Genomic DNA, 20,168 nt, shown 5'->3' on the forward strand with positions numbered 1-20,168 from the left:
GACTAAACTGCTGGCAGCAGTTCCTTGGTGCTCTTCTCCACATCGCCTCATCACTCTGCATGTTAATAATGTTAAGTATTATGTAATTGTTGATGTTTTTTGTTAACAAGGAACTCTGATAAACTCCTCAAGAGGTTGCTGCAAATTTCCCCTAGCTAGCACAACCCTGTTACTGGTCTCAGAAAGTTCTATCCCCTAGCCTTCCAGATACCATTTTATGGACATAAATAGCTGGCTATATACAACATTCTGGACCAAAGCCAAACAAGACCCACTTGGATTTGCAATTTGCTCAGCCACTGGATTCACACGACCCATTAAACTATTATTATTTTATTGAATTAAATTTGGAGGCCACCTGGCTGCAAGTAACTCTGGGCATCATGCCCTTTAAAAAGTAAGAACAATAAAATAAAGAGGAAATCATGTATATCTGAAAAGAAAATACATAGCTTATTTAAAAAAAACTAACAGAGGCTCAACATTTAGGGAAACCAGCTAGATTTTCAAGGATCTTATAATATCCATCAGGGTGGGAGCTATATGAATATCTGGGAAAATACTGTTCCAAAGGCTGATACTATATCAAAAGACCTATTTCCTAGGTCCTGATAAATGAAAGTACTGTTTAATTAAATGGATGTATAACACACCCACAGTGTCAGGTCTTACAGAAACTATTGGATATAGACACTCCTTCAAATAACCAGGTCAAATTCCACAAGACGGTTTTTAGTCATTTATTCATTCATTCAATTTGTGTACCCGCCCATCTCAAACCAGTGAGTCTTTGTATACGAGATAAGCAGTATTTTGAATTGCATCCTGAAAGCCAATAGGTGGCCAATGCAGGTCACAAATTAGTGATGACCAAAGGGGCATGTCATGTTCTGTTCATATTTTTTTTTTATGTACACTGAGAGCATTTGCACCAAGACAAATTCCTTGTGTGTCCAATCACACTTGGCCAATAAAGAATTCTATTCTATTCTATTCTATTCTATTCTATTCTATTCTATTCTATTCTATTCTATTCTATTCTATTCTATTCTATTCTAGCCTACATTGCCATAATCTGGATCAGCTATGTTCTGACTCAAGCCTTATTCAAATCAAACAAAGCATGTATAAAAACAAACCTTTTTAAATGCGGCGCTGTGAATTCTATTCATTCACAGCCAAGAGCCATTCAAAACTAATTGTCCCAGATAAGAGCAAGCCCTTTCAAGGTTGCAAAAGGCTGCCAAGAACAAAAGACTAATTGTAGATAAATATCCCAAGCCAGAATTTTTCAAAAACAAACCAGAGGACAAGACCTCTGAGCATAAAGAACTTCTTTGCTTCCTGCAAAGAAGCCAACCCCGAAGGCTGGCTTTTATCCCTTATAGGAGGGGCCATCACCTTCCAGCCTTACTCCTGAGTCGCCTGTGCTGCTTCAGCTGCTCTTTCCTTTGAGCAGCCCTGAGCAGATGCACTGAGCACAGACTCCCCGGGGTCCTCTGCATCACTGCTGCCAGACTCCACAACCTCCAAAGGCAGCACCCCAGTATCCAATAGTCCTGGCCCCATCCCTGCATCACATGCAGGCCCCTCATCCGAGTCCTCACCCTCAAAGACCTCAGCTGTCTGCACCTGCTGCCGGCGAACCACAACAAGCTATAACTTCCAAATGGTGTTCAAGGACGGCCCCATTGAAAGGGCATTGCAATAGAGGGAGCCCTTGACTTAAAACCATTTGTTTAGTGACTGGTCAAAGTTAACGGTACTGAAAAAAGCGACTTACAACCTTTTTTTCCCACACTTAACAACCATTGCAACATCCCCATGGTCACACGATCCAAATTTGGACTCTTGGCATTTGGAATGTATTTATGACAGTTGTAGTGTCCTAGAATCGTGTGATTGATCATCTTTTGCCATTTTCTGACAAGCCACATCAATGGGGAAACCAGATTCACTTAACAACCGTGTTACTCACTTAACAACTGAAGTGATTCACTTCACTGTGGCAAGCAAGGTCCTAAATTGGGGCAAAACTTGCTTAACAACTAACTCTCTTGTTTAACGATGGAAGTTTTGGGCTCAATTGTAATCATAAATCGAAGACTACCTGTAGTTCATCTGTGAGTTAAACTAGCTCTTATATTCAAATGATATGCTGAATTTGGTTACTTTTGATTACTGTAGTTAGATTTTTAATGACTTACTTGGATGAAGAAACCCGCCCCATTTGATTAGCTTATAATACAGAGGATTGTGCCAAGCTGAAAAATGAATCGGTAACCAAGTAAAGGGTATTGTACAAAGCCAGCTCTTAACGAAATGGATAGTATGTATTGCTGCTATCATTTTGTGTCTGTTTGCTATCAAAATATGCTACTTTATTGCGGGACAAATCCATTTAGTTGGCCATTGTGAAAGTGGATTAATGTGAGGAGAGGGATAACAAGAAGCTACTTAAAACAGGAGGGGTTTTTTTTGTTCTTTTATTTTTTTCCAATCTAATAAACATGGAAATAAATTATATAAATGGTAGGTACTTTCTTTCCCCACCTTCAGCAGAATAACTCTCTAAAATAGAACAGAATAGGGCAGAATTTGATGTGATGGGGAGGGGAAAAACCTTTAAAAATGAGGCTATAGCGAAAATAAATCAGGTATTTTTCCCTGATGGGAGGAATAGTTGGTCATTTTTATTGATTTTTTTTAAAATGTATGTCTTAAGTTTATAGGTTGCTTAGTTCCCAATGCTCTGGGCAGCTTACAATTATTATTTTTTTAAAAGTACAAAGACAGAAAAATAGCTAGTGGCACTATAAAAGGAAACTTACAATCAGTCCTCACACTTATGACCATCATAGCATGCTCTTAGTCACATGGTCAAAATTTGGGTGCAGGCCATCCCTTACAACAGTTGCAGTGTCCAATCTAACACACTGCATTGCCATTTGGTTCCTTCCTAGCCAGCTTTTGATGAGCAAACTCAACCGGATTTGCTTAAATGACCGACTAATTCAATTAACAACTGCAGTGATTCGCTTAACAACCATGGTAAAATAAATGAGTCCTTTAACAACCTCTTATTTAGCAATGAACATTCTGATCCCAATTGTAAGTTGAGAAGGGAAAAACAGAAGGAAGTATATCCAATAGAGTTTAGGAACAGAACTGGGTCTCTAGCAGCTTCCAAAGCATCATCAGGTAACAGTTACCTGGATCTTGAGGGTGGGGGATGTCATCCCAGAGGACAAGCTGTGCTACAGAGAAATCAAGAGCTTCTAATATTGATGACTTCTCTATTCTAAGCCTCCCTCCCACTGCCTTCCTGGTTCACAAGACTCAAAACTGTGCATATATAATCTAATTCATGCTTCCCAGCACACCCATACATGCCCATACAGTAGGAACGCTATAGGAGAACAGAAACACACACGCAGAGAGAGAAAGGCGTAACACGTTGCTTTGTTATGTAGAAGAAGATATAAGAACTGTGTGGCCATTTCTCATAAAAAGGTTTGGGGAAAATTCGAGAAACCACGTTTAGTATGGCTTTTGGTGGTTGAATTTTTTTTAACAGTATTAACACTCTTTGATTATGGTAACAAGCTGGAATCACATATTACACTAAGCCAAAACCAAGCAAACCAGTTAAGGTTACTGCAGTGTATGATCCTTGATTCAATTATTTATACAATATCTATGTAATCCATATGTTGATTGGGATGCTGCAATGTTTTAATTTCTTAGGCATAAAGAGTATAAATTGTCATGAGAAAATGAAATTAAGTGATTACTCTCTCTCTCTCTCTCTCTCTCTCTCTCTCTCTCTCTCTCTTTCTCTCTCTGATTTATGTGCCGTCCATCTTGTCTAGGGGTGACTCTGGGCAGCTTACAAACATTTACCTATCCAGTGACAACATCTGTGTGATATGTGTATCTACTTCTACGTAACAAATTCCTCATGGGAATTATTCTTTCTGGATAAAATTTTGCTGGTGGTGTCTACAAATGTCTCAGAATCAGCGCATTGAGAACAATGCAATGATTCTCCCAAGAATCATTAAGTCAGTTTCCTTCTTCAGTTTGCAGGACAGTGAATATATGACCAAATTACAGTTAGGAGGGCAAAAACGTTTGCTTCTATGCTCATGTCAGACAAGAGACCTTCTGGATGGATGCTTAATTAAATGGATTAAATTCCAGATTGGATAGCCAGGATGGCTCCTGCTCTTTAATCGTTTTTTGAAAGAATTAAGTTCCACCAGTGGGACATTTATACTTGCTAAATCATCATTTCTTTAAAACTTTTAAAGAGGCTGTACCTCTCTGCCCACGTTTGCATAAGGCTATCCTCTCCTGTTTTGGCATAGATAAGTGTTTCTCCACCTTAGCAACTTAAGATATGGGGACTTTAACCATCCTGGCTGGGAAATTCTGGGCGTTCAAGTCCTCACGTCTGAAAATTGCCAAGGTTAAGAAACACTGATCTTTTTTTAATAGAGAACTGGAGTTGAAAGACCCGCTCCCTTTGTTGAAGTTCTGAAGAAGATGGACTTAGGATGAAAATTCATGGACACTTTTCCTTGTATATCACTTCATTTATTCTCACACTATTGGCAACCGAACTTTAACTTCATATTTGCACAAAACTTTACATAACTTGCAACATAGTTGTCGCATTGATGACTTCATCTTTTTATTCTTGAGCTCTAATAGTTAGTAGCATGTGTTTCAATCCCCACTTGCATGGATTATTATTGTTTTATACAAATCTCTAAAAATGTCCTGAGAAAACTCACGTATGCCTATATCGCTTCAAGTCTTTTCATCAATTTTATCTTAAACTCCGATTCAATCTTCCTTGCTTAGCCCTCTTCACCCACTTCCAAAGTATTTCATTAATGGTTCTATATTTTCTCTACCTCTTATTCTGCAGTAATTATTTTCTTCGGTGAATTTTTATCTCCTCTGCAGCTGCTTTCACATCATTATCCCACCAAAAATACTCTTTTGTACTTCCCGTTAGGATGAGAAATTCTGAAATTCTGTTCACCCTGTTCCAAGCAGCTTCCACATCCTCTTTCATTATTTCCCTCTTATTCTTCTGTCGGATAAATCTCATTTTCAGTATTTATTTCATACAGGATATGTGTTCCTGCAGTTGTCACACATTGTGATCTGTGCCTAATAGATCCTGGGAGTCAGACGATTACAGGAAGGAGTGGGCAGATTAGAAGGGGGAAAAAATGCTTCGTCTTTGTAAAGGAAGAAACATGAGAAAAAGATAGACCACCTTCATTATGCTAGATATAAGTTGGCCTGGAGAATTGCTTTGACATTTTCACAGGGTTTATTACATGTGCCAGCACGTTTAGGAACACACTGGTAACTTTATGCACATTTGGGGCAGGATGCCACTAATGCAATAACCATCCTATTTTTTTAATAAAATATGCTTAGTGTATTCTATGCTCTAGACACTACCTTGCTCACATCCTACCAAGTAGGAGATATACGAGTGTCCTAACACACATGTATAGTGGGACTGCAGTTGAAAGTAGGTTTCTGCTATCCCCACATCCACATCAGGGTGATTTCTTTGGAGCTTCTATATTTACTCTACTATATTGGGTATAGCTAATCTAGTGAAAAGAAGGACTAGGGGTAACATGATATCAGTGTTCCAATATTTGAGGAGCTCCTACAAAGAAGGGTGGGGTCAGACTTTTTTCCAAGGCAAGAAACAACGGATGGAAACTAATCAAGGAGAGATCCAGTCTAGAACTAAGGAGAAATTTCCTGACTGTGAGAACCATCAACCAGTGGAACAGCTTGCCTTCAGAAGGTGTGGGGGTGGGTGCTCCATCACTGGAGGCTTTTAAGAAGAGCCTGGACAACTACTTGTCTGAAATGGTATAGGGTCTCCTGCTTGAGTGGGGGATTGGACTAGAAGACCTCCGAGGCCCCTGCCAACTCTGTTATTGTGTTAAATCTGTTACTGTCCCCTCGATGCTGATCCTTCAACTATAGTTCCTCCATAATTGCAATACATCAGAGATTGCAAAATCCTCTTCAAGCATTAACAAGAGAAAACGATGCAGGTATTCAGGAGGAGGAGGAGTCAGGATCAGCATCGGGGCAACTTGGAGCTCCAAGGGGGAAGGGGGAATGGACCTGGCAGAGAGAGAGGTGGAGCCTGAGCCATCTGTCAGCCCTCAGTTGGAGAGTCAAGAGCCCCCAGGTTTGGAGGGGGTTGATGAAGAAGAGGAGGAACAGCCGGGTCCAGTGCCTGACGTGCACGCGGCTGCACAGAAGGCAGAGGAGAGGAGAGCAGTGGAAATCTATGGGCCAGTCCTTGGGATGGAAGAGCCACTGCTGCTAACGAGGTCCCACACTAATATGGGGATAAAAGATAGGGGGCGGAGATGAATGGGGTGGCAGACAACTATTCATCTTCTGGCCCGACAGAGTTATTAGCCTGTAAGAGAAACATTTTGCCAAGGCTGCCGGCATTCCTAAGAAAGGAATCTTTTGAGTTCACATCACAGGGTTTGTCCTGTTTAGGGAACTGGGTCAGAACATCAGATAATTTCATGGCTGTCCCATTCCATTCAGCAAGTTCAAAGCCTTCCATGGGAACACAGTCTTGCATAATCGAGTTTCCCGTGTCTATGGGAGATTGTAAGTAGGTTCAACCAAATATACCTACAGACTCCTTGAAAACTGTTTTTTTTTTTAATCCAGAAAGGAAGTTGACAGCTGTTGCGATTGGCAGCAAAACCTTTTTTTTAAGCTTGTTTGTCTGTTTCAAATGCCTGCGTTGGTTTTTAGTGAATGGCTCCATAGTGTTGGGATGTTATGCACGTGATTTGGCAGCATTGCCGTAGTGCAGGCAACGTGCCCTAACAAAACTGTACTGCCGTAGCTGGGCAATGCAAAGAACACGTCCCTGTGGCTGAATCAACTGAAACTAACTAACTATTGGCTTGCAGTAGTAATTGGTGTTGGAACTGGCATCATACTTATGTTGTCTTGGCAACAGTAATATGAATCATTACATGGACACAGAGGCATAGCTGTAAAAAAAAAAGAAAAACAACTGTCTTCTATTTTGATGTAGCCCTCCAAAGTATTTCTGTATTTCTCTATTATATGCATTAAGAGAGATGAGATTGATTACTTTCAATCATTGCCTCCAGACCTTTGGTCAAGAGATCACTGTTAGATCCATTATGATGTCAAAGACTGAAGCTGAATTAATCTCCGTATGATATCTGTGTTGGAATGCAATTTCTAATTCCGTAAAATCTTTTTTGTTTTCTCATCAAAGAGACAATACCCAAACCGCAACAACACAAGAGCTTACAACAGATACAAACTCAGTGTAAACCATTCCAGACTTAATTACAGAAAGTACAATTTCAGCAACAGAGTGGTCAATGCCTGGAATGCACTACCTGACTCTGTTGTTACATCCTCAAACCCCCACTCCTTTAACCTTAAACTATCCACTATTGACCTCACTCCATTCCTAAGAGGTCTGTAAGGGACGATTGTGCCTCCTGTCCCTGTCCTATTGTCCCCATTTATTCGAACCTATTTCCTGTATTCTTACTCATGTTTATACTTATTATTTTGTAAGCAATTGACAAATCAAATCAATCAATCCAATTAATAAAATAAAAAAAAACTCAGGCAAACATCATCAGGAAGCCTCTCCACTGAATAGAACGAGATTTGGAATATGTGACTAATTTAAACTCCTTAGCCTTCAAACACCCTTATTTGGCTAAAATAAACATTTAAGGTAGCATATCATGAGCCATGGTGGTGCAGTGGTTAGAGTGCAGTACTGCAGGCTACTTCTGCTGCCTGCCAGCTGCCTGCAATTTGACAATTCTCACCAGGCTCAAGGTTGACTCAGCCTTCCATCCTTCTGAGGTGGGTAAAATGAGGGCCCAGATTGTTAGGGACAATATGCTGACTCTATAAATTGCACTGTAAAGCGGTATATAAGTCTAAGTGCTATTGCTATATCAGTGGTTGGAGACAGTTATTTCAAGTTTGTATTATTGAATGACACCAAGTTCTGCAGAGAAGAAGCAACAGAAACTGCTTCTGTTTTATAATTTCATTTTAATCCATTTTTATTTTTAAGACCCAGCTAGTTGGCGAGTTAGCCAAACTTGATTGATCTTGGAAAAAGCAACATGAGATCAGACCAAGATACAGGTAGTCATTGGCTTACAGTGATTCATTTAGTGACCATTGGAAGTTTATAGTGGCACTGAAAAAGTGTCTTATGGCTGTTTTTCACTTACAACTGTTGCAGCATCCCCATGGTCTTGTGATCAAAATTCAGACACTTGACAACTGGCATGTATTTAATGTATTTAATTTAAATCAACTGTTGTCAAGGACTACCTGTATATGTTGCAATCTTAATCTAAAAAAACAAATTATCCTAAATACTGGTTCCAAACTTTGACCAAACTATAGTTTATGTGATGTTGACAGTCTTCTCCCATGTGAGGAATGATCTTAGATGGAATGTATGACAAGCACACAATGTACTCATATGCTTTTTTGTGGGTTTTTTGTTGTTGAAACAATCAGTTTCCTATTTTTTTTGTGGTGTTTTTCTATGTTGGGATAGTGCACTGTCAAATCAGACACTAGGCCTTTAAAGAAGCACAAGTGGATTGATCCAGACTGTTCTGTGAACGAATCATGGTTTGAGGCCTGGAAGAAATATCGACTGTTTCTCAAATACTTGAATAATATAAGAAATTATAGTACATTCCTGTGCAAGTCTAAAATAGTCCCATTATGTCCAGAGGAATCTTATTCCTAGATAAGTGGATATCAGCTTGCAGCTTAAAGCAAGGGAGGACATTCTCCCATGGGGATACAATGATAACGTATATCAGATTAATTTCTCCATGACTGGGTAAAGAAGAACCAGTATAAAAATCAACCCTTTTGCCTAATAGCAATTGCCGTTTTGTTTTTAAATTTCTTTTTTTTTCAAATGTTTTAACACCTTGTTGGTTTTTTTAAAAGAAATTCCATTGTTTTCCTAAGCAAGTGACAGGAAAAGATTTTCCACATAATTACTTGGCAATTTAAAGATTCACAAGTCCTGGAGATTTATCTGCATATAATTTCTTTCTGAGTAGTATTTGGTTTTGAGGGGGTCTTTTGGGTGGGTGAGTGAATTGCACATATTTTTCAAAAAACATATAAGTAGTCTTTGTTTAGAGACTGTCTCAGGTAATAATTGTTCATTATTACAACAGTGATTAAAAAATAACTTTGCAACCAGTCCTTGTAATTGTGACCTTCACAAGTCTGTAGAGCAAAGAAAAGCTAAAATAAGTTGGTAAGCCCAGTTGTGGTTTCATGGAGCAACTGCTTCACTTAATGACTAAGTTCTGGTCCCAAGTGTGGTCACTAAATGAGGATTATCTGTCTTGCTCAATAGGAGCATTTTTGTTATATCAGAAGGACTGACCATCAACAACCCATTGATTTAGAGCTGATTTATTTCTATCAGAGCACTCTACAATCTAATGTCCTCCTGATGTGTTGAACTTCAACTCCCATAATTCCTAGTCAATATGATCATTGGCTCTATTGGCTATAGATTTTACAAAATAGAATGTCATAGAATAATAAGAGTTGGAAGGGAACTTGGAGGTCTTTTAGTCGAACCCCCTGCTCAAGCAAGCGATTATATATCATAAGATGAAGCCGGGCACTCTGAAAAGTTGACAGATTGCTGAAGGCATAATAACATTCTTAATTTCCACGTGTTTTTTTGCATTTTTGTTTTTACAGGGCTGGTAAATAATGCAAATTCTATTTACAATGGGCATTCAAAAATCTGGAGCACTACTGTTAAGTCTGCAGGAGAGACACCAAATTCTTATTATATGAGACACAATCTTGTCTGGGATTTGGGTAGCATATCAGTGTAATAAATTATTATTATCATTAACAGAGTCCTGGCTCAGTTGGGAAATTAAAGAAGCGCTCTAATGTATAGTCATAGACTAAAGAAGGAAATTAAAATATAGTAAAGAGATAAATAAAAGGGACTCATTCAAGAAAAGCAACCCAACAATAAATAGAAGCTACCAGGCTAAGTTTACAGCCAAAACTCCTGATGGTGATTGCAGTAGAACTGAATTCAGAATTAGTCCAAGAAGTAACTCCATACTTAAAATAATCTCAATAGTGCTGTATTTAAGAACGTGTGCACAGAACTTCTTAGAGTCTATGTATTTCAGCCTTAACATTTTAAAAAGTGCTTCATTATGAATAGATTGAGAGGAAGAGGACAGGGGAAAAAAATCAGGGCTGGACCAGAGGTGGTATTCAGCAAGTTCTGACCAGTTCTGGAGAACCGGTAGAGGAAATTTTGAGTAGTTTGGAGAACCGGCGAATACCACCTCTGATTGGCCCCGTCCCCATCTATTCTCTGCCTGCCGAGTCCCAGCTGATTAGAGAATGGAGCTGGAAAGCAGGTTAGTGGGGTGGGGAGGGAATGGGATTTTGCAGTATCCTTCCCCTGCCATGCCCACCAAGTGACACCCACAGAACCAGTAGTAAAAAAAAACTTGAATCCCACCACTGGGCTGGACAAAATTGGTAAGTCCCTGAAAAACAGAGATGGGCCATTTAAAGCAGCGGTCGCCAACTGGTGGGCCGTGAGAAAATTTTGGTGGGTCGCAGAGAAATCTCACCCCCAGAGTACCCCCACAAAGCAATTAATCCAGGCTGCAAAGAAACAGAAGGCTACGCCGCCCACATGGCCCGCGGGAACCCTCCCTACCCACTCACTCCTTACCCAGTAAGCTTGCCTGCTAAATTGCTATTTTTCCTTTTTCCGACCATCATCTGTTCTGCTGTGCCGGGAGATTTAGATCAGCTAGGAAGCAGGAAATAGTTGGATTTCTTGCTTTCTAGCTAGTCTTTAGATCTTCAGCTCAGCACAGCCGAACCTCCCTTAGGATTGAAGGTTTGCTTGCAAGCAAATTCAGTGCAGACTCATGGCAAGCAAATTTGAGAGACTGAGCTAGCTGATGGCAGATAGATAAATCACTGAATGATTCTGTGAGCAACTCAATCTGCCTGCTTTGCCTGATTTGGGGTAAAAGTTGCTCTTTTTTTTAAATAAAAAATTCAATATTTACATGCATGGTATGTTATGAGTTAATTTTGTGAGTTTGCTTGCTAGCAAATTTTATGAGTTTGCTTGCAAGCAAATTTTATGTGACAGACTGAGCTATGGCAGAATTGCAGATAGGTAGATCTCTGAATGAATCTGTGATTCTGTGAGCAACTCAATCTGCCTGCCTGCTTTGCCTGATTTTGGGTAAAAGTTGCTCTTTTTATTAAAAAAAATCAATATTTATATAAATATTTATAATATTTACATACAAGCCTTGCCCAGCCAGTCACATGACCACCAAGCCACACTCACAAATTAGGCCACGCCCACAGAACCAGTTAGTGGTCCTTGGGATCTAAAATTATGAGTTTGGTGGTCCTTGAGGTCCAAAAGGTTGGCGACCCCTGATTTAAAGAATGAAAGACAAATGTATGAAGAGATATATGCACGTGATGAAATCAAGAATATGCTGCAGACATGGAGAAGTAGAATGATCAGTGTATTAAACTATACAATATGTAATTTCCCTTTTTCCCCTCTTTTGACTTTTTTTTTTTTTTGCTTAGTATTTTCTCCCTATACTCTGTATAATTTTGTCACAAGAAGGAATAGAGTCATAGGCATCTGTGTGCATAGGCTTCCTTACAGTTTTCTTTATATGTTTGTATTTTACAGCTTTTTGGAGCACTTGTGTGGATACTAGTAGCTGCTACAAAAGTTCCTTTGCCTCTGCTACAAGGCTGGGTGATGTTCGTATCCGTGACGGCCTGTTTCACCTCCATCTCCTTCCTTTCGGTCTTTCTCTTCAGTTATCGAGAGAGAATTGCCATCGATTGGAACCGTTTGGTAAGCGTGCAAAAGGCTGCAAGTTAAAAAAAAAAACCTGGGAAGTCAGAGGCATTTCCAGGAATGAATTTATACTTATCAGAAAACTACAGGGTGATTTATTTGCTTTGGCCTATTGATAATCCTCAACTTACAACCAGAGCTGGTATTCAGCTGGTTTGGACCGGTCCTGGCGTACCAGCAGCAGAAATTTTGAGTAGTTCAGAGAACTGGCAAATACCACCTCTGGCTGGCCCTGCTCACCCATCCCCACCATTTCCTCTCCTATATTCCCTCTTTTTTTTTTAGCTCAGCTGATTCGCGCAGCAGCCCGGATTGCCGCGCCTCAGCTGAGCTAAAAAACAGCTCACCTCACCAGCGCTGACACAGAGGGCTGTTTTTGAGTGATGCGAAGCATGCTCTCATAGAATCGGTAGGAAAAAATTTGGATCCCACCACTGATTACCACCATTCGTTTAGCAATCTTTTGAAGTTACAACAACACTGGAGAAAGTGATTTATGACTGGATTTCGCACTTATGACTATTGCCACATCCTCATGGTCACATGATCAAAATTCAGACCCTTGGCAACTGGCATGTGTTTAGGAGGGTTGCAGCATCCCAGGGTCACCACTGGTGACCTTCCCATCTGACTTTCTGATGAGCAAAGACATTGGGGGAAAGCTGGATTTGTGTAACAAGCATGTGGTTCACTTAACAACTCCAATGATTTGCTTAACAACAGGGCAAGGAAAGTCATAAAATTGGGCACAGTTCATTTAGCAACCTCCTGAGTCAAGGCTGACTCAGCCTTTCATCCTTCTGAGATGGGTAAAAATGAGGACCCAGATTGTTGGGGGCAATAGGCTGACTCTGTAAAACCGCTTAGAGAGTTTAGTTTAGTTTAGTTTAGTTTATTGTCATTGCACTTTATACAACAAAATCAAACACCATCTTCAGTGCACATCATGACCATGAAAATAAACACAAACACATATCCTTCACACTCCACACATTGAACTGAAATCCCCCAACACCACACCAACACTGCACTATACAGTAGAATTCAATATAGTTACTGCCCTGGGATAGAAGCTGTTTTTCAGCCTATTTGTCCTTGTTTTTATTATCCTGTAGCGTCTGCCTGATGGTAATAGTTAAAAAAAAAAAGGGTTCCCAGGATGAGATGGATCTTTGAGAATGTTTTAAACTTTCTTAAGGCAGCGGGAGCTATAAAGCTCTTCCAAAGAGAGGAGAGGGCAACCAATGATCTTCTGGGCAAAGAGGTTAACCCTCTGGAGCGCTTTCCTATCTGCCACTGTGTAATTGGCAAACCATACAGAGGTGCAGTATGTTAAAATGCTCTCTATGGTGCAGCGGTAGAAGTAGTTTTCCATTCAGTTGTTGTTTTCTGAGAAGTCTCAGGCAGTATAATCTCTGCTGGGCCCTTTTGACCAGGGCTGCAGTGTGGGAGGGCTGTAAAGCAGTATATAAGTCTAAGTGCTATTGCTGTTGCTTAGCAGTGGAAATTCTGCTCCCAATGACAATCATTAGTCAAGAACTATACTACTTGTAGAGTGTTCTTTAACCCAGCCATTGTGTCATTCAAAACATGATTTATGGCTTAGTGTGATGTCTGAACTCAGCAGTTACAGATTGGCAACCCAAGTCTTCATTCAAACTAACTATGGCTCTGTGCAATCCAAGGAGTCAATCAGTGTTTTAAAATCTCTTTATGATTTCAGCCTGCTTCTCATATATCAATCTCCTCCAACTGGTTGCACCGCCTGTAAGTTAGATACAAGGTTGTCTCAGCCATTCCCCCGGGGTGCACCTTCCCCCATAATTAAGTGGTCCAGATCTCCTGGAAGTTATCCAATCTTGAAAAGTAATATGAGCGGGATGTATGAAATACTCCATCGTGAAACACTCCAAAGGAGTTGAACCATATATTTTGAGACAGAACCGCTTGTAGAACGTTTCAGGAATGGTCCAGTCTGACCATTTGCAATCAGACATTCCAACGGTAGAACCTTTGGCATTTTCCTAGTTAAGATGATAATTCCATGTCATCAACTGCAGTCCCAGCTCTCCTGGGAGGAAGCTATCAGCCATTCCCAGGAAACCAAAGTTGTGAATGTTAATATGATTTTTATTATAAGGTGACAGAATCTTGCAAGTGTCAACTCGTAATGCATTCCTATGCCTGCTTTAGACAAGGGGGCGGAAAGAAATCTGAAGGAGCAGTGTAGCAGTTTAAAACCAGAAGTACATTCCAATATTTATCTTACAAAGATTGTAGCTAAGCTGCCGCATCTTCTGCCCACAAAAATCCTTAATTGGAGAACGTGATTGATGACACCCGGCCTATGAATGTGCTTCATTGGAGAATCTGATTTATGACACACCCAGGGGGGAGGAGGCAAACAGGCTCACAGGTGACTGTAAATTATGTATGCCACAGTTGGTTTCTTACAGGTTAATGCTGGACATATTGCTCCAAATAAATCTTTTGGTTTCTTTTAAAACTTGGCTTGAGGCTCATAATATAATTAGGGCAATCACTGGAATCCTGACAGCAAGTCTAAATATACTTCTCCCTCCCTCCCTTTATCTTCATGAGAATTAGGGAAGATCATGTGTGAAATGTCTGTGGAGATTATCAGTCATCCAGGTCAAGATTGTTCCAAAGATGCTTTTTTCAAGTGGCAACAGGGCTTTCTGGTTTTTCTTTGAAGATGTTTCTCTTCTCATCCAAGAAGCTTCTTCAGTTCTGACTGAATTGTGGGGAATGGGAGGATTTATATTCATTGCAGACAGCTGGTCATTTGTATCCTTTTAGAGGGTTGTTGAGGCCACTTGGAGGTTATATTCTGTGACACCGAAACCTCCCAGTGAATTTACTGTATACTTCTTGCAGACAGCTGATCATTTGAATTCTTTTAGGGAGTCATTGAAACCACTTAGAGGTTTATCGGTCATTAATGTACCAGTCATTAAGTGGATCATCACATGACTGTGCTTGATTTTATTCCTTTTTTTGAAGACGTCATTAAGCAAACCCATTGTCTGCAATGGGCATTTTTTTTGCCCAAACTAGAAGTAAACACCAGTTTCCGGCAAAAATCATAAATTGTAGTCATGTGACCATAGGGTGCCACAAATAGTCTGGTTGCCGAGTTCCCAAAATGTGATCACATGACCTCAAAGGTGAAGGCAGCCATCATAACTGGTCAAAAGTAGCCTGAGAAGAGATCCATCCATCGAACAGTCACTAAGCCTAAGGTCATAAGTCAAGAATTACCTGTATTTTTAATAAATGACATTGACAGAAATGAGTTGTCACTGACCAATGTGTTGCTGCTAAGTATTGCAAAATGGGGGGGAAAATCTAGATGGTTGATGAAAGTTAGCCTTATTCCTGCATGTTCTGCCTGTACGTTTTATCTGAAGTGAAAGTTTTCTTGAAGTACATTTTTTGTGAGTATACAGGAGATCACAAGTAAGTACTGAAGGAAGGCGAGACTTAAGAATGGCAATTGTAAGGAGCTACCTGAGGAATTAGAGGGACGTGGTGGCTCAGTGGCTAAGATGCTGAGCTTGTCGATCAGAAAGGTCGGCAGTTCGGCGGTTTGAATCCCTAGCACCGCGTAACAGAGTGAGCTCCCGTTACTTGTCCCAGCTTCTGCCAACCTAACAGTTCAAAAGCATGTAAAAATACAAGTAGAAAAATAGGGACCGCTTTGGTGGGAAGGTAACAATGTTCCATGCGCCTTCAGCATTTAGTCATGCCGGCCACATGACCACGGAGACGTCTTTGGACAGCACTGGCTCTTTGGCGTTGTAACAGAGATGAGCACCATCCCCTGGAGCCAGAAATGATTAGCATGTATGTGTGAGGGAAACATTTACCTTTCCACTTGTGACTGTATAACTGTAACTTTGTCGCTTGTATCCTTATGATTTATATTGATTGCATCCTAGTATGATTTGATTGCTTATTGTACCCTATGACTATTATTAAGTGTTGTACCTTATGATTGACTCTTGACAAATGTATCTTTTCTTTTATGGTATATTGAGAGCATTTGCACTAAGATAAATTCCTTGTGTGTCCAATCACACTTGGCCCATAAAGAATTCTAATTCTAATTCTAAATTGCTGAGTATACAGGCCCAAATCCAAAAGAATTCACCGTGCCATAAATCCACAGGATGAGCAATTCCATTAATGTCATTGTGGTATACTGCTGTTATTTTTTTTAATGTTTGTTCATGTATGTGAACTTGTAAAGATGGAAGTTCATGGTGATTTACTTGTGTGTTCTCTTGATGCCTTTGTTGTGGATTTTGGCTTTCTTTTGTTTATTCTTTTTGAGTTTGAGTGGAAAGATTGCAAGGGCACCTTTGCTCTGGAAAGCTGCAAACTCACAAGATGTGTTAACTTTAATTCTGCCTTTGTTTGCACAGTAAACAAGGAAAGACCCATAGCTCAGTATTAAAGTGAACACTGAAATTTAAAATGACCCTGTTCAGATCAGCTGCGTCATGAGGATTTCAGTGTTGGTTTTGTTTTTATTTTTAAATCCACCTGAAAAAACGCTAAGTTTGGCATGCATTTATTCCTGACACAATTTTCTCCCGTATACTAAATACAATAGAGCTGGAAGGGACCTTGGAGGTCTTCTAGTCCAGCTTCCTGCTCAAACAGGAGAACTCATACCAGTGGTGGCTAACCTTTTTGGGCTCCTGTGCCAAAAATTGTGTGCGTGTTTGCACGCTCGAGCTCGTGGGCCAGCACCCAGAAGGCAATGTGTGTACCCCCATGCCCCCTCTGCATGCGCGCGCAATCCCCACCCCACCCCCCCCACTGCCCCCTTACCTGCGCTGCGCCTCACAACTGATTTTCAGCCGGTTTGAGGCCTTTTTCAGCCCCCCAGAGGCTTGAGGAAGGTTTCTGCAGGCTTTACAGGCCAAAAACCAGTCCCGTTTCATCACTTCCAGTATTGTCAGAACAAACAGGAAGTAATGAAACGGGGCTAGTTTTCAGCCTGCAAAGCCTGCAGAAGCCTTCCTCAAGCCTCTGGGAGGCCGAAAAAGGCCTCAAACTGGCTAAAAATAAGCTGTGAGGTGCACGCATGCACACTGAGGTAAGCTTGTCTGCAGCTCACATGCCTACAAAATGGCTATGCATGCCACCTGTGGCACACGTGCCATAGATTCGCCATTATGGCCCTATATCATTTCAGACAGGTGACTGTCTCTTCTTAAAAACCTCCGATGATGAAGCACCCATAACTTCTGAAGGCAAGCTGTTCCACTGGTTAATTGTCCCCATTGTTAGGAAGTTACTGCTTCTCTCCATTAGTTTCCATCCATTGTTTCTTGTCCTGCCTTCTGGTGCTTTGGAGAATCAATTGACCCAAATTTTGGTATCAATTTTCTGAGGTGTAAAACATCATTGTACATAATTATGTCCAAAGGATACACTGATCTGCAGATTCAACTCATAGATGCCCAAGTTTGATGAAAGAACAGAGGGTTAGACTAGAGGACCTCCAATGTTCCTTCCAATTCTGTTATTCACCTAGGAGAATGAGGAAATGCAAATTAAATAGACTTGTATTAAAATTAAAATTGAATGAATGTTTTTTCTTCTTCTTCCTGGGCTTCATACAAACCATGCTGATTGTTGAATGGTTTGTTAACAGAGCTCTATTCAGAGATGTGACTGAAAATGCTTGAGGGATACAATTTGATTGAGTTCACAGTCATCATCAGGCATTTACAAGAGAAACAGTAAACCTCTGGAGGAGACTGGCCAACAGTTTTTCTTATGTTCTCTGGCATAAGAACATTATGAATGCTTCCTGGAAAAATCAATAGGTCCATCTAATTTCCCCCTTGTTGAGAAAAATCTCTATTTTTCCCTGTCTTGGCTTTCTGTTTTTCAAACCAATTAGCAATCAATGAGAGGACAGATCCACTCATTTCATGATGATAAGTTTATTCAAGATAAGACAAAGTTTCTTTTGAAGGGCTTTTGGGAATTATAAGTATACAGGTCCAGGGAGTTTTATAGGCCTGAATAAAAGCAGAATTTCCTCAGATAGTACTTATATGGAAGTCAGTTCATTGCAAAGGTGATCCAACAGATTGTGATACATTTAGGAGTACACACCTACATGTAGCACTTATGTGCATGTGTAAGGAACCACCAAGAACACTCCACCACCACTGACCAGGCAAGTCCCTTGTATCTATCTATACAAAGAGCAAACCCAGCACTCCCTGTTTAGCACTGATGATGTTACCTAGTTGGGTAATGAAATGTCTGCAAGAAAACAACCAAGTTCAGAGAGCAGCACCAAGGACCCTGAGCTAAAAATATTTTCTTCTGTTGGTATTTATGTGCACATACATGGATCAATGAAGGGCAGAGAAGATTGTGCTTCCACTGTAGCCCTGTTCCCCCAAATCCTGTTTGTTAGGCCATTCAATAAGAAACTGAAGATCTGAATGTTCTCTCGGGCATTTGGTCTGCGAGAGTTAGTGAGCCATGCTGGTGTATTTCTTGTTTTAGTCTTCATTGGTTGAAAATGGAATGTTTATAGACTCAATAATATGTTTTATTTGTTATTGTTTCAGATTAGTATTTTCTCTTTTTTTTAAATTTGGGATTTTAATCCTCTGTGCCCTGCCTAAAGTCCCTATTGTGCAATGGGCTGTTAAACCAATAAAGTGTACTTATTTACATAATGTATAGTTCTATAAATTATATATATAAAGAAATTGTATTAGTTTTGATTTGTTTTTATGGATAGGGTCCTATCCTGTCATTCAAAATAGCAAGAACTCACCCCTTAAATAAAGTCCTTGTTTCATCTATTTATTTATCTATATCGCACCTTTATTGTTTTTATAAATAACTCAAGGTGCCAAACGTAACTAGTTCTCCTCAATCCTCCCATTTTCTCCACAACACCAACCCTGTGAGGTGGTTTGGGCTGAGAGAGGGACTGGGACGAAAGTCACCCAGCCACCTTCCAGGCTTGAGGTGGGACTGGAACTCACACTCCTAGTAATTAGCCCAAAGTCACCCAGCCAAGTTTCATGCCTAAACTAGGACCTAGCTAAGTTTCTGTGCATTTTGGAGAACCCCCAAATCCAACTCCTGGCTAGCCCTTTCCACCCCGCCCCGACCCTCCCAGAAGTCCCTACTCGGCCTGTTTTGGATGCAGGTCATGCACAGAGGCTCAGGGAGGGTGAAAAACAGGCCTCCTGGAAGTTCGGGAAGGCTGGAAATGGACCTATTTTTGGCTTCCAGAGAGCCTCCGGAGCCCAGGGAAGCTGTTTTCGCCCTCCTGGAGGCTCGAGGGAAGCCTCCGGAGCCTAGGGAGGACAAAAACACCCCCCCATCCCCCCGCTATGGTGCAGGAGGCTGACTAGCCCACAGCCACCATAGCCACACCCACCCAGCCACCGGGCAGAGAACCCTTTGCTAAATGTTTTGAAATCCACCCCTGACTAGAACTCGCAGTCTCCTGGTTTCTAGCCTGGTGCCATAGCCTTGAGACCAAAGTAGCTCTGGTCCCGTGTTAGAAACAAAAACAGCTGGGTGATTTTGGGACAGCCACTTCCTCTTAGCCTCTGGAAGAGGAAGGAGGAAATTGCATGCTACTTCTGAAAACGTTGCCAAAACACCCCTACCTTCTCCAAGAGTTAAGACTAACAAACATACCAGTGGTGGGATTCAATTTTTTTTACTTCCAGTTCTGTGGGTGTGGCTTGGTGGGTGTAGTGTGGCTTGGTGGACGTGGCAGGGGAAGGATACTGCAAAATCTCCATATCCTCCCCACAGCAGGGGGAAGGTTACTGCAAAATCCCCATTCCCTCCCCACCCCACTAACCTGCTTTCCAGCTCCGTTCTCCTGTGCAGGGCAACAAAAGAAGACCCAGCCAATCAGCTGGGACTCGGGAGGCGGAGAATAGATGGGACAGGGCCAGTCGGAGGTGATATTTGCCAGTTCTCCGAACTACTCAAATTTTCTGCTACTGGTTCTTCAGAACTGGCCAGAACCTGCTGAAAATACCATCTCTGGAACACCCCCCACAGGGGTAGAAATTGGATGGGTAGACTTAAAGAGCTCTTGTTATTTAAAAAA

The 20,168-nt window shown here is 40.9% G+C and overlaps 2 protein-coding genes across 2 annotated transcripts in view; both read left to right on the forward strand.

Moving 5' to 3' along the window:
• COLEC10 (collectin subfamily member 10) overlaps positions 1-12,908 on the forward strand; it is a 72,067-nt gene extending 59,159 nt beyond the window's left edge. Inside the window, exon 7 of the mRNA XM_087931654.1 lies at positions 12,893-12,908. The gene's annotated coding sequence lies outside the window, so the exon portion shown is untranslated. The remainder of the gene's footprint in view (positions 1-12,892) is intronic.
• Positions 1-20,168, forward strand: part of MAL2 (mal, T cell differentiation protein 2) — a 31,263-nt gene that overhangs the window by 4,967 nt on the left and 6,128 nt on the right. Inside the window, exon 2 of the mRNA XM_026703594.2 lies at positions 11,852-12,022. Within this exon, the coding sequence (XP_026559379.1) occupies positions 11,852-12,022 (171 nt within the window). The remainder of the gene's footprint in view (positions 1-11,851; positions 12,023-20,168) is intronic.

Source organism: Pseudonaja textilis, chromosome 3, assembly GCF_049901715.1.
Source record: "Pseudonaja textilis isolate UNSWEBS1 chromosome 3, rPseTex1.2, whole genome shotgun sequence".
NCBI classification, from domain to species: domain Eukaryota; kingdom Metazoa; phylum Chordata; class Lepidosauria; order Squamata; family Elapidae; genus Pseudonaja; species Pseudonaja textilis.